This window comes from Acanthochromis polyacanthus, chromosome 7 (assembly GCF_021347895.1).
Source record: "Acanthochromis polyacanthus isolate Apoly-LR-REF ecotype Palm Island chromosome 7, KAUST_Apoly_ChrSc, whole genome shotgun sequence".
Taxonomy (NCBI): Eukaryota; Metazoa; Chordata; class Actinopteri; family Pomacentridae; genus Acanthochromis; species Acanthochromis polyacanthus.
Genome location: NC_067119.1, coordinates 3,007,089 through 3,021,457, shown reverse-complemented (window position 1 = coordinate 3,021,457; position 14,369 = coordinate 3,007,089). Strand labels below are relative to the sequence as shown.

The 14,369-nt window shown below is 40.2% G+C and overlaps 2 protein-coding genes across 3 annotated transcripts; both read right to left on the bottom strand.

Annotated features, from left to right (window-relative positions):
- Positions 1–1,246: 1,246 nt before the first annotated feature.
- LOC110965949 (natterin-3-like) lies at positions 1,247–8,471 on the bottom strand. Its single transcript, XM_051951201.1, has 3 exons — positions 8,033–8,471; positions 3,692–3,782; positions 1,247–2,460 (listed from the first exon to the last, which is right to left on the bottom strand). Exons 2-3 carry the CDS (start codon positions 3,780–3,782, stop codon positions 1,310–1,312), a joined length of 1,242 nt encoding a protein of 413 aa, XP_051807161.1. The 5' UTR covers positions 8,033–8,471; the 3' UTR covers positions 1,247–1,309.
- A 591-nt stretch (positions 8,472–9,062) lies between these two features.
- Positions 9,063–14,046, bottom strand: LOC110965947 (natterin-3-like). Of its 2 annotated transcripts, none has more exons than XM_022215149.2 (3): positions 13,995–14,046; positions 12,138–12,228; positions 9,063–10,852 (listed from the first exon to the last, which is right to left on the bottom strand). In XM_022215149.2, the coding sequence occupies exons 1-3, from the start codon at positions 14,022–14,024 to the stop codon at positions 9,753–9,755; spliced, it is 1,221 nt and encodes a 406-aa protein (XP_022070841.1). In that variant the 5' UTR covers positions 14,025–14,046; the 3' UTR covers positions 9,063–9,752. The 2 variants fall into 2 exon arrangements, with proteins under 2 accessions (XP_022070841.1, XP_051807162.1); XM_051951202.1 differs by lacking the exon at positions 13,995–14,046 and adding an exon at positions 13,637–13,904.
- Between the last annotated feature and the right edge of the window lie 323 nt (positions 14,047–14,369).

The following is a 14,369-nucleotide window of genomic DNA, read 5'->3' as shown; positions in this document are numbered from 1 at the left end:
AGGTCTACAGTTGTCCAAAGAGATGAAGAGAGGCAAGCACCCATGGCATCCAGAGAGGCACAGGAGGCAGCAGCAGAGGGCTGCTCCACTCCAGGGGCTGGAGGACCCAGTGACCCACCACAGCCTGATGAGACGGGGGCTTTCCACCACCACCATCCGACTGAGAAGACAGCTGAGACGCCCGCACTTGTGTTCCAGCTGCTACTAAAGATAACTGCCAGACCAACGATTGGCTATCGGGACCTTTCCACTCCCCCTGCCTATGAAGAACACCCTCTGCCCACAAAGAAGACTTCGTACCGAGTCTACTGGTCCACGGAGGAGTTCAACTAGATGCAGGTCAAGACCGGGCGTGGCAGCTAAGGCCTGGCTGTCCGCTCTCTCTCCTAAATTTACTAATTAGAGAAGATTCTTAGGTACGCTCAATTTAGTTACTTTAGTATAATTTATAATCAGAAATAATTGTTTAATCATGAATTGATGCTGTGCCCTTGCTAAAACTTGCTTAATAAAACGCTATATTGCATTTAAAGAGAAGTCTAATGAAATGATTATGATTCACCTATTCTGCAAAGTGGTAAAAAGTTAAGTTGATTGTGTGCATTAAATCTAATGGTTCTTAAAGGTTACTTTAATCCAACTAGTTATTTAAACATTACCCCTGAGGTTAGTTTTCCAAACCTCTAAAACGAACCTAGGAATATCAACAAGTGCCACAGTTTTAAGAGGAAAGCTGTCGTTAACAAACGTGGTCAATAAATCAATTCTACTACTTAGGAGGGCTGCTTAGTAAGAGAGTATTTATTGGAGTAAGAGGGGTAAGACGTTTGGAAGAAGACAGTTAGGACCTAGGCGAGTATTCCTCGACACCAGCTTAATTATTCTGCTGAAACCTGTTAGGTGGAATACTAATAGGCAGATAGAATCTAACCCTTTAAACGGAGAGCTGGTCCTGATTTAACCTGAGGCAAGGGTTAAAGAAGGCTATACTGAACGACAAAGTGAACCTTTTAAGATGATAATATGTTATTTCTTGCTGGTTAGCTCTCTTAGATTAGACAACATTTATCAGAAAACTGACCATATCTAATAATCAGGAGGGGAAATCTAATTGGAGCATCTTACCCTAGCTTACCCAACATTGTATTAGTACGATTTTCAGTCTTCTAACCACCATCAATGCATTTTTGCTTCTATTTTTGTACATTGCAACATATTTAATTAATGCATGGAGACAAAATTAAAATGACCTGGTAGGGCACATATTTTATTGGAATTTTCAACACATGCATATTCACTTGAGACATTTTCAAATTTTCATCAGACGTTGTGTAATTATGTGTTTTCCTGTGTTTTCTTTTAGTATTTTAGGGCACGACTTTGCACTCGTCACAGGTTTACATCGGTGCACCACGGCTCGCACCTCTCCAACCTGAACGCTGTCGTACGTCCCGGTAATGATTACTATACGGACATCCCCATTGCCGTATGTGCGGCTGAGCCGTGCTGTATAAGGGATGTTGAGTTTGTACTTGTAACGCATCATAGTTGCAGTGCAGGTGCGGTTTGGTGGAGCACTGATCTGCACAGAGACAGTATCAGTGATGGATTCAACCACCGAGCCTCCCCTGTTGAACTGCAACGTCACATCGGTGCTGATCTCAATGCCTCCTTCGGCGATGAGTGGGATGCCTGCTTTGATGGTGGTTTTAACACCAAACCTGACAGAGTAGGTGTTGTCCCACCTCTGCTCCACCTGATACGTCTTGGACAGGCTGTCCGTTTCCACCACTGGGGTGCATTCATAGTTGGTGATGGCAGTTTCATGTATGATCTCTGGAGGATAGTCGACGATTGTAGACTTATCAGTGTTGTACACGACATTGTCAATCTGCTGGCTGACTATATTCTCACTGATGGTCAGGACTTGGTAGTAATTGTACCAATATTCACTACCCATATAAGGCAGGTAGAAGACCTTATCTTGAGTCACCACTTTTCCAAGTCCATACTTGTTCTTGCCTACATAGATCTCCTCTCCACGGCAGGTCCAGACTGAATTCTTTGGCACTGACCCATATGAACCATCCTTCCACTCTAAGATCTCAAAGTTGTCTCTGTTCACCAAAATCTGAAAAGGGGAACCTTTATATACATTTTTCTTTAGGGGATAGTTGCAATAAGGACCCAAGTCGGGGGTATAAAAGCCGGCGTCACATTTGTATTTGCAGATATAATCAGTGCGGTGGACATAGTTGTTGTAAATTGAGACGGTGTCATTGGGGAGAGAGTTGTTCCAGGTCACCCATTCCAGGATGGTTCCATCATCAGACACAACAGAGGAAGATTGAACTGGTCTCTTCTGTTGCGTCCTAGAAAGACTTAGAATCCGTGCATGCTTCATCGATGCTTTAGCTGTGATTTCAGAATGGTTCTCGAGAGCAACACTTCGCGAGGAAACTGGATGAAAAAAGGGGAAACGAGCAAATACATTAAACATTTCCTTTAAACATTATACATGCAAAATAAAATGGAAAGGAAATTCTCAACAAACCATAATACTTCTTCCACTACTGAACAACTATCTAATGAACTGCATAATAAATGAAAGTTTGTATGCACGTTCATAGTGCCCAGTAGGCTTAAAACTCTATGACGCTGGTGATCCTCTGGCGTTCCCTACCTTTAGTTGACATTTGTGGTTGTTAGATAAATATTTCAGCTGGATTAATGAGTCAGACTATCTCAAATCAGAAAATTCTTGCTCCAAAATGTCAGATTTGCCTCAATTGTGTTTAATCAGAAACTATGGTTGTGTACAAAGATATCTATAAAATTTCCGCTTGATATATCCAATGCTTTAAGAGCTAACAAACTTTTAAAACCATTGACAATTGCTCCACTTTTGGATGGAAGTATTATTGTTATGCTAAACTATCATTTCCCAGATCCTTTTTAACCCTTTAAGCTTCAGTCAATTCCAGCTGTTTTCAGTACAAAAAAATCGCTAATATTCTATTTTTAAATAAAAAAATTACGAAAAATACAGGGAATATTGGACGGGCATCGCGAGGTGCATTTCCTTGAAAATGACCGATTCGGGGATTTTATACTGATTTCAGGACATGTTTTGGATAAAATAGTTTACTGGCTTGTGTCATCTGGATGTAAAGGTTGGATTATGGCCGTTTTTTGTGGAATCTTTTTTTGTGTGTAATAATAAACCCGGAAATGTGAGTCGCGCTGTGTGCGTTGAAGCCGTGTATAGAGAACGGATGGATGAATATTCGTTTTTGTCGGACAAATGTGTTTTTCTCACCCGCTGTGGTAATTGCATCTGAAAGTGGTTTATACCGGCGGATTCATGAGAATCTAAGCTTTCCATCGGCGTATAGTGTTTGTATAATCGTGTTTGCAGCCGTCGGACATTCTTGAAATTCCTATGCAAATTAGTAGGTGTACCGCCGGCGGTACACTGGAGCTTAAGGGGTTAAAAACCATGTAGTTTATGATAAAAAAAAGTTTCAAGCCAATCAGAGACAGTTCAGCAGAAAGCTACTGATGATTTGAGATAGAATTGCCAGATGTCTTTGTTACTAAATTGGCTGCAGACTCTTGATGTCCCTATTCATGCTTTGATTTTAAATGGCATTTTGATTCCTAAAAACTTCTAATGTCAGAGTGTGTTTACCATTTCTTTGCTCTTCTCTCTTGTCAAAGTCCTGAGGAGCTGCTGAGGATAAAGCCAGCAGGGTTGGCAACAGAAACACCGACAGCTTCATCTGGATAAGATAAGATAAGATAAGATAAGATAAGATAAGATAAGATAAGATAAGATAAGATAGACTTTATTGATCACACAAAGGAGAAATTTACCGTTACAGGGCTCTTAGAAACAAAAAACAAAGGAGTGCAAAAGTCACGAAAGTGCAAGAACAGATAATAAATATTGCACATAATAACTGTAAAATACGGAACAACATTATTGTTAATTACCAGAAATATTTAGAATTTGCACCTTAAATGTTGAACCACCCAGATACCAAAAAGCAGAGGGGCTAAGGTTGGAGCATCCATGCTTTTAATTCAGGACTTAGGGGAGGAGGATGCAGAATTCTAGCTCCAGACTTTGAGAACATCAAGATAAATGGATGAATTAAATCATAAACTTTCACCATACACAGTCTTGATGTGTTTCTCCCATCTATTTCAAAAATAGTCAAAGTAGCATTTACGAGTTGTGATGCAGGTTCACAATTTATCAAATTGAAGTTGCAACCAGCCCAGTAAGCCCACCACCTACAGGGCAGGAAGTCAGGGTCGGGTGCTATGTCCACCGGGCAGTCGGCAGGAGCGGGCACCTGGGCGTGCCGCCCCTGGTGGCATAGACTAGCTCTGGGGATATGGTGTGGGAGGTGGAACGATACCGACAAGATATAGTTGGGCTCACCTCCACATACAGCAAGGGTTCTGGAACCAGAATCCTGGAGAGGGGTTGGACTCTCTCCTAATCCGGAGTTGCCCATAGTGAGAGGCGCCGGGCGGGTGTGGGGATACTCACAAGCCCCCGACTGAGTGCTGCTTTGTTGGAGTTCTCCCCGGAGAACGAGAGGGTCTCCTCTCTGTGACTTCGTGTTGTGGAGGGGAAAACTCTGACTGTTGTGTGTGCTTATGCGCCGAACAGCAGTTCTGAGTATTCGGCCTTCTTGGAGTCTCTGGGTGGTGTCCTGGAAGGGGTACCGCCCGGGGATTCCATAGTTCTCCTGGGAGACTTCAACGCTCACGTGGGCAACGATGGAGAAACCTGGAGGGGGGGGGGGGGGGGGGGGGGTGATTGGGATGAACGGCCTGCCCGATCTGAACCAGAGTGGTGTTTTGTTATTGGACTTCTGTGCTAGCCATAGATTGTCCATAACAAAAACACCATGTTCGAGCATAAGGTTGCTCATAAGTGTACTTGGTACCAGAGCACCTTAGGCCAAAGGTCGATGATCGACTTCATAGTCGTATCGTCAGACCTGTGGCCGTATGTTTTGGACACTCGGGTGAAGAGAGGTGCAGAGCTGTCAACTGATCACCACCTGGTGGTGAGTTGGATCCGATGGAGGGGAAGACTGCCGGACAGACCTGGTAAACCCAAACATGTAGTGCGGGTGAACTGGGAACGTCTGGTGGAGGACCCTGTCCGTAAGGTTTTCAACTCCCACCTCCGGAAGAGTTTCTCCTGCATCCCGCCTGTCGCGGCGGCAATCCAAAGACCCGCTGGTGGACACCAGCGGTGAGGGAGGCTGTCAGGCTGAAAAAGGAGACTTTTCAAGCCTGGTTGGCTCGGGGGTCTCCTGAAGCAGCCTGGCTCTGCCTTGCCTTGATAGCTGTTCTGGGCTTTGGGGTCCTTCACACTTGCATGTGCATGTTTGTTCAGGTCCCACCAGCTCCTGTCGAGTTCCACTGTTGGGAAGTGATGGGACCCACCAGAATGTGCTGAGACTCTCTCCAGAGTCTAAACTCACACTAAACCCACTCTCCTTTTCTCTAGTATCTTCTTCTGGCCTATTCCACTCTATACTGCCATGACACCCACAACTATAGTGTTCAGTACTGTTGGCTATTTATTCATTTGTTTATTTTTTGTTTGTTTGGTTTTTCTATTTGTGTGTGTGTGTGTGTGTGTTTGTTTGTTTGTTTGTCTTATTGATGGGTAAATAATAGTCGGGAATAACACAGCACCTGATATTCTTCAGATGTAATAGCACTGCTTGCTAGTCCCTGTCCGTTCTGTTTCGTCCTGTCCACCCTTTGTTTCCCTTCACCACTGAGGTGTAGCACTGCTCTCCCTGGGTCTTAACAGGAAATTGTAATAAAGAATGTCAGCTTAGCTTTCAGGGAGGGCTGGTGATGGTCACACACATGCACTAAATAATAAAATATTTGGCTGCAAGACTAAAATATGCATTAATCTCAAAGTGTTGACATCCCTTCCATTGAGTTAAACAATGAGAATAAATGTTGGCGTCCTCAGACCATGATCTCCAGCACACACTGGAGCGGTTTGCAGCCGAGTGTGAAGCCGCAGGGATGCGGATCAGCACCTCCAAGTCAGAGGCCATGGTTCTCTGCCGGAAACCGGTGGATTGCTCCCTCCTCGTTGGTGGGGAGTTTCTTCCCCAAGCGAAGGAGTTCAAGTATCTCGAGATCTTGTTCACGAGTGATGGGAAAATGGAGCAAGAGATGGCCAGGCGGATTGGTGCGGCGTCAGCAGTAATGCGGGCATTGTACCGAACCGTCGTGGTGAAGAGGGAGCTGAGCCGTAAAGCGAAGCTCTCGAATTACCAGTCCATCTACGTTCCAACCCTCACCTATGGTCATGAGCTTTGGGTAGTGACCGAAAGAACAAGATTGCAGATACAAGCGGCCGAAATGAGCTTCCTCCGTAGGGTGGCTGGACTCAGCCTTAGAGATAGGGTGAAGAGCTCAGACATCCGGAGGGAGCTCGGAGTAGAGCCGCTGCTCCTTCGCATCGAAAGGAACCAGTTGAGGTGGTTTGGCCATCTGATTCGGATGCCTCCAGGGAGACTTCCTTTGGAGGTTTTCTGAGCACGTCTGTCTGGGAGGAGACCCCAGGGTAGACCCAGAACTCGCTGGAGGGATTACATATCCCGTCTGGCCTGGGAACGCCTCGGGATCCCCCAGGAAGAGCTGGAAAGCGTCGCTGGGGGCAGGGATGTCTGGAACAACCTGCTTCACCTGCTGCCTCCGTGACCTGGCTCCGGATAAGCGGAAGAAAATGGATGGATGGAAGTTGCAACCAACAGCATTTGCAAAAGCATTTTCTCCACCTCTGACCTGTGGATTTTTAATGTACATGTAGTGTAGTGAATGTAATACAACATAATTTTAGCAGCTGGGGTGTCAAAATACATTCATTTTTTATCATTAAAATGTATTTTCTAGCCTTAACCTCACATGAGAAAATGGGTATGTATTTTAATTTCTGACGGTAAGAAAGGAAATTTACACAAATCATGTATAAAAATGATAAAAACTGTCTTTCACTAATGCAAATTGATGTTTTACCCTAATAAAAATGCATTAATTTAACATTTTGGCTGTGAATACCTCTGCAGTATCTCTCAAGATATCTCTAATTTAACTAACACATTTATGTGAAATTACAGAACCAACCTTTCTTAATATGTGAACTATCACTAATTGTACCTAATTTTAGAAATATATTCATAGTAGTAAACTTGAATTTTAAGCACAAAACGTAAAAACACTGAAATTTTATGGATATTCACAGTTAAGATTTTTAATGGTATTTTACATTTACACAAGTAAATTCATCTAAACGACATAAAACAAAAAGGGAAAGCTCAATAAACAGTAACAGTAACTGTTTCATTAGCATGAAAGAAAACATATTTTACATTTACATACATAAAGCATAGTGTTTCTCTGTGAATTGTCACTAGTTCTATCTAACTTTAGCAACATATTTATAATTGTGTAACTGTGAATTTAATAGTGTCATCTATTAAATTAAAAGGGAAAATTGTGTGATAAACTTGCCTTAACTTTGTTTTAATGTTTGACTATTTCAGTGTTTTAAGATTTCATTGATTTTCACAGTTAAGATTTGTAATGTTATTTTGCATTCTTCATTCAAATTAATCTAAATTGTGCATTTAAAAATATGACAATATATGTAAAATAAAAAGTAATAAGAAAATAACTTTTTATAATTAGTAGTACTAAATAATAACAATAACAAAAAGGAAACTAAATATTCAACTAAGATAATTATTTGGTAAATAAATGTGAAATTATTAGAATTAAAATGCTTTAAAAGAGCAAGCAGCTGAGGTCAAAAGGCACTAAAATACAGCAAAAACATCAAATTAAAACATTCAAATCAGAAGAAACAAAAGCACAAATACCTAAAAAGGCAGAGCTGAAATGTAGCTATGAAAAGAGAAAAAAAATTGTGGCAGTATTTGAAAATATTTTCTCAAATAAAGTCACATTTTTGTACCGCTGCTGTCCAAATGACTCCCAGTCAGTTTCTTTCACGGCAGGTAAACCAGCTGATGAATTCTGATCCTGATACACAGGTCCTCATATACACAGAAGATTAAAGATGATGTGGGAACTAAATACAACAGAGATTTTCATACCTGATACTGTATCTGCTGCACTTTAATATTTAACACACTTTTTCTAAAGTTTAGCTCATGTATTCCTTTGGCTCAAGAAGACGACCCAAAGTTTCTAACACACACTGGTTCCACTGCTTCACAACTTTCCTTTTATGGCGATGAAGACAGATTTCTGCTGAGACAGACTGGGTGTAGTTCTTTCCTGTAGCTTTTTCCTGTTTTCCAAACCTTTTCCTGCACTAATCAGTTTATGATTAAAGATAGAAAGGCTCATTCTAAATAAACATAACACTAAGATAATAAACTCAAAGTAATTATCTGGTAGCAGTGTCCTCCTTTTGGCTGTTTGTGTGATCTCAAATCCTAACTCCACTTGACAATATTTACTTTGGTAATTAATTTAGCTAGTGCCCTAGAATTTTGATATTATCAGGACAACAAAATAGTGACTGAAAACTCAGTGAATGTAAGATATTCCACCTCAACTCAAACCTGAAGTCTGTCTGAGTGTACATGTTTACCTACAAAACAGGGACCATATGAGTGTGTGCATGAGAAACTTTTTGATGCACAACGTGGGTCCAAAGTGACCCAAAATCAATGGAAACTGGGTATCACATGCCCCATGTTGTGCATCAAAGGGTTAAATACATCTGATGGGTGCATAAACAAAGAGACAAAATGACAACAAAGACAGCAAAACTACTGTAAAATGAGGCAAAATGATGATGAAAAATACACAAAGTTACTGCAAAATGACTGCAAAGAGACAAAAATGACCAAAAGATGCACAATGGTCTGAAAGATACACAAAATTACTACAAAAACATTCAAAACCATCACCATAAAGACTTTAAAAAAGAGACACACAATGACTGTAAAGACACAAATGAGGAGCAAAGAGAATATTTTTAATCATTTAATTTTCCTCAAAATTATTAACAATTTAGGGGCCTGTACGACAAAAGCTATAACTTTCATTAATTATCTTAACATGAAAATAATATAAATTGATCGTGACTGTTTAGCTGGCAAGCGCTAAGAATTCAAGACAGCTTGTGCAATAGCAAACAACAGAAAGTTAACCTTGCATACCATTATTAGCTTAACATAAAGGTTGCTAGTCAGCTAGTGCATGCTAACATTGCATGACATTATTAGTTTAACACAAAGTCACTTAGTTAGCTAGTGCTAGAGCATGCAAAGACTGCATAACATGTTTAGCTTAACATGAAAGTGAGCCTTTTAGACAGATGATAATATATTTTTTCTTGCTGGTTAGCTCTCTTAGATTAGACATTTATTAGAAAACTGACCATATCTAATAGTCAGGAGGGGAAATCTAATTGGGGCATCTTACCCTAGTTTACCCAACATTGTATTAGTACAATTTTCAGTCTTCTAACCACCATCAAAGCATTTTTGCTTCTATTTTTGTACATTGCAAAATGTTTATTTAATGTACAGAGACAAAATTAAAATGACCTGGTAGGGCACATATTTTATTGGAATTTTCAACACATGCATATTTACTTGTGAGACATTTTCAAATTTTCATCAGATGTTGTTTAAATACATCTTCTACTGTGTCATCCTTTAGAATTCGGGGCATGACTTTGCGTCGGCCACAGGTTTACATCGGTGCACCACAGCTCGCACCTCTCCAACCTGAACGCTGTCGTACGTCCCGGTGATGATCACCGTACGGACCTCCCCATTGCCGTATGTGCGGCTGAGCCGTGCTGTATAAGGGATGTTGAGTTTGTACTTGTAACGCATCATGGTTGCAGTGCATCTGTGGTTTGGAGGAGCTCTGATCTCCACAGAGACAGTATCAGTGATGGATTCAACCACCGAGCCTCCCCTGTTGAACTGCAGCGTCACATCGGTGCTGATCTCAATGCCTCCTTCGGCGATGAATGGGACACCTGCTTTGAAGCTGGTTTTAACACCAAACCTGACAGAGTAGGTGTTGTCCCACCTCTGCTCCACCTGATACGTCTTGGACAGGCTGTCTGTTTTCACCACTGGGCTGCATTCATAGTTGGTGATGGCTGTTTCACGTATGATCTCTGGAGGATAGCGGATGATTTCAGACTTATCAGTGTTGTACACGACATTGTCGATTTGCTGGCTGACTATATTCTCACTGATGGTCAGGACTTGGTAGGAATTGTACCAATATTCTTTATCCATATAAGGCAGGTAGAAGCGCTTGTCTTGAGTCACCACCTTCCCAAGTCCATATTTGTTCTTGCCTACATAGACCTTCACTCCAGGGCAGGTCCGGATTGCATTCTGAATTGGTGACCCGTTTGAGCTATCCTTCCACTCCAGAGTCTCAAAGTTGTCTTTGTTCACCAGGACCTCAAAGGGGAAACCACGAAATTCTTTTTTGTTTCGGGGATATATGCAATAAGAACCAAATTTGGGGTTATAAAGGCCGGCGTCACATTTGTATTTGCAGATATAATCAGTGCGGTGGACATAGTCAGTGTAAGTTGAGACGGTATCGTTGGGGAGAGAGTTGTTCCAGGTCACCCACTCCAGGATGGTTCCATCATCAGACACAACAGAAGAAGACTGAACTGACCTCTTCTGCCGCATCCTAGAAAGACTTAGAATCCGTGCATGCTTCATTGATGCTTTAGCTGCGATTTCAGGATGGTCCTCGAGAGCATTGCTCAGCGAGGAAACTGGATGAAAAAAGGGGAAACGAGCAAATACATTAAACATTTCCTTTAAACATTATACATGCAAAATAAAATGGAAAGGAAATCTCAACAAACCGTAATACTTCTTCCACCACTGAACAACTATCTAATGAACTGCATAATAAATGAAAGTTTGTATGCACATTCATGGTTCCCAGTAGGCTTAAAACTCTATGACGCTGGTGATCCTCTGGCGTTCCCTACCTTTAGTTGACTTTTGTGTTTGTTAGATAAATATTTCATCAGAAACTGACATCTAACAGATGCTGTCAACAGACGATATCTAACAGAGGCCCCAGCCTACCTGGATTCCCTGATCCAGGTCTACTCCCCTTCAGGCCCACTTTGCTCTGCATGTGAGAGACGCCTGGTGCTTCCAGCCCAGCACGGCTCGAAATCTCTAACCAGACTCTTCTCCTCTGTTGTTCCCAGATGGTGGAACAATCTACCAAACTCTGTGCGTTCTGCTGAGTCCCTTTCTACTTTTAAGAGACAATTGAAGACTCAGTTGTTCAGAGAAGACCTAGGCACTTAATCCGACTCCACCTTAGGGGTAGAATAAGTCAGGTGGTCCAAAACCCAGCACTTATTTAGCGACGACAAAATAAAAAAAAATTTAAAAAGGGGGGGTGGATTCTTCTACAACTTGATGGCAACACCTTTGACCAATCACATTTGAAGCACTTTTTGCACTTACTACAGGTTTCTCCTTATGTCTGAATTCTTGCTTGTGTTGTACGTCGCTTTGGACAAAAGCGTCTGCTACATGAAATCGTAGAATTGTAGATACTATTATACAAAGACGTCTATAAAATTTCCGCTTGATATATCCAAAACTTTAAGAGCTAACAAACTTTTAAAACCATTGACAATTGCTCCACTTTTGGAAGTATTATAGTTATGCTAAACTATCATTTCCCGGATCCTTTTTTAAAAACATGTAGTTTATGATAAAAAAAAAGTTTCAAGCCAATCAGAGACAGTTCAGCAGAAAGCCACTAATGATTTCAGATAGAATTGTCAGATGTTTAGTTTAGTTTAGTTTATTAGTTTAGTTAACAGGGACAATGTACAAACACATTAATCTTAAAAAGAAAAGATGCTTTGCACCAGATTATAACTGTTTGCTAATTTCCGTCTGCAGTCCCTGGGCAGATACAATGTCTTTGTTACTAAATTGGCTGCAGACTCTTGTTGTCCCTATTTATGCTTTGATTTTAAACGGCATTTTGATTCCTAAAAACTTCTAATGTCAGAGTGTGTTTACCATTTCTTTGCTCTTCTCTCTTGTCAAAGTCCTGAGGAGCTGCTGAGGATAGAGCCAGCAGGGTTGGCAACAACAACGCCGACAGCTTCATCTGGATGTAAAATACGGAACAACATTTTTGTTAATTACCAGAAATATTTAGAATTTGCACCTTAAACACTGAACCACCAAGAAACCAAAAAGCAGAGGGGCTAAGGTTGGAGCATCCATGCATCCATTCAGGACTTAGGGGAGGAGGATGCAGAATTCTAGCTCCAGACTTTAAGAATGTCAAGATAAATGGATGAATTACATCAGAAACCTTCACCATTCGCAGTCTTGATGTGTTTCTTCCATCTATTTCAAAAATAGTCAAAGTAGCATTTGTGAGTTGTGATGCAGGTTCACAATTTACTAACTGAAAATACAAACAGTAGAATTTACAAAAGCATTTTCTCCACCTCTGACCTGTGGATTTATAATCTACATGTAGTGTAGTGAATGTAATACAGCATAATATTTGAGCAGCTGGGGTGTCAAAAATAAATATATTTTTCATTATTAAAATGTACTTTCCAGGTCTAACTTAAGATAATGTGTATTTACTTTACTTTCTCATGGTCAAGAAAGAAAATTTACACCAGTGATACATGAATATAATAAAAATTGTATTTTGCCAATGCAAATAGATGTATTTCAACATTTTAGTTGTGAAAATTTCTGTAATTGTGCAAGATAGCTCTCATTTAACACATTTATGTGAAATTAGAGAACCAATGTTTCTTAATATGTGAACTATCACTAATTGTACTTAACTTTAGCAACATATTTATAATTGTGTAACTGTGAATTTAATAGTGTGATCTGTTAAATTAAAAGGGAAAATTGTGTGATAAACTTGCCTTAACTTTGTTTTAATGTTTGACTATTTCAGTGTTTTAAGATTTCATTGATTTTCAGTTAAGATTTTTAATGTTATTTTGCATTCCTCATTCAAATTAATCTAAATTATGTACTTAGAAACATATGAAAATATGTGTAAAATAAGAAGGAATAAGAAAATAACATATAATTAGTAGTACTAAATAATAACAATAACAAAAACGAAACTAAATATTCAACTAAGATAATTATTTGGTAAATAAATGTGCAAGACTGTAAGAGATAAAATTATTACAATTAAAATACTTCAATAGAGCAAGCAGCCGAGGTCAAAAGGCACTAAAATACAACAAAAACATCAAATTAAAACATTCAAATCAGAAGTAACAAAAGAAAAAATATCTAAAAAGGCAGAGCTGAAATGTAGCTATGAAAGACTGAAAAAGTTGTGACAGTATTTAAAAACATTTTCTCAAATAAAGTCACATTTTTGGACCGCTGCTGTCCAAATGACTCCCAGTCAGTTTCTTTCATGGCAGGTAAACCAGCAGCTGATGAATTCTGATCCTGATACGCAGGTCCTCATATACACAGAAGATTAAAGATGTGAGAATGAAATATAACAGGGACGTTCCCACCTGATGCTGTGTCTGCTGCATTTTAATGTTGTAACACACTTTTTCTAAAGTTTAGCTCATGTATTCCTTTGGCTCAAGAAGACGACCCAAAGTTTCTAACACACACTGGTTTCACTGCTTCACAACTTTCCTTTTATGGCGATGAAGACAGATTTCTGCTGAGACAGACTGGGTGTAGTTCTTTCCTGTAGCTTTTTCCTGTTTTCCAAAACTTCTCCTGCACTATTCAGTTTGTGATTAAAGATAGAAAGGCTCATTCTAAGTCAAGATAATACTAAGATAACCAACTCAAAGTTATCTGGTAGCAGTACGATAGTGTTACTTATTTAAACCGACAATTCGGAAAGAGTTGTTTTACCTTGCTGACATGTTTCGACAGCTTCTGCATTCTTCCTCAGAGCGTCATCTGACGTTTGGTGACGTGTCCTTTTTATTATGTGGTCGGTTTGACAGATTCTCACAGAGAGAATCTCTGAGGAAGAATGCAGAAGCTGTCGAAACATGTCAGCAAGGTAAAAACAACTCTTTCCGAATTGTCGGTTTAAATAAGTACCAACTAAGTTTGGCATCGGGCCAATTTTTTTTCAGACGTGCAATGATGGGCCAGTTATTTTTCTCAACTACACTCAGGGGCACCTCGAGTGATTCTGGGATCCACGAAAAGAAATGTCACTGGATGAGCCTAATAATGAGTGTCCCTCGCTTTCTTTCCTTCAGTCTCAAAACTTCAGCT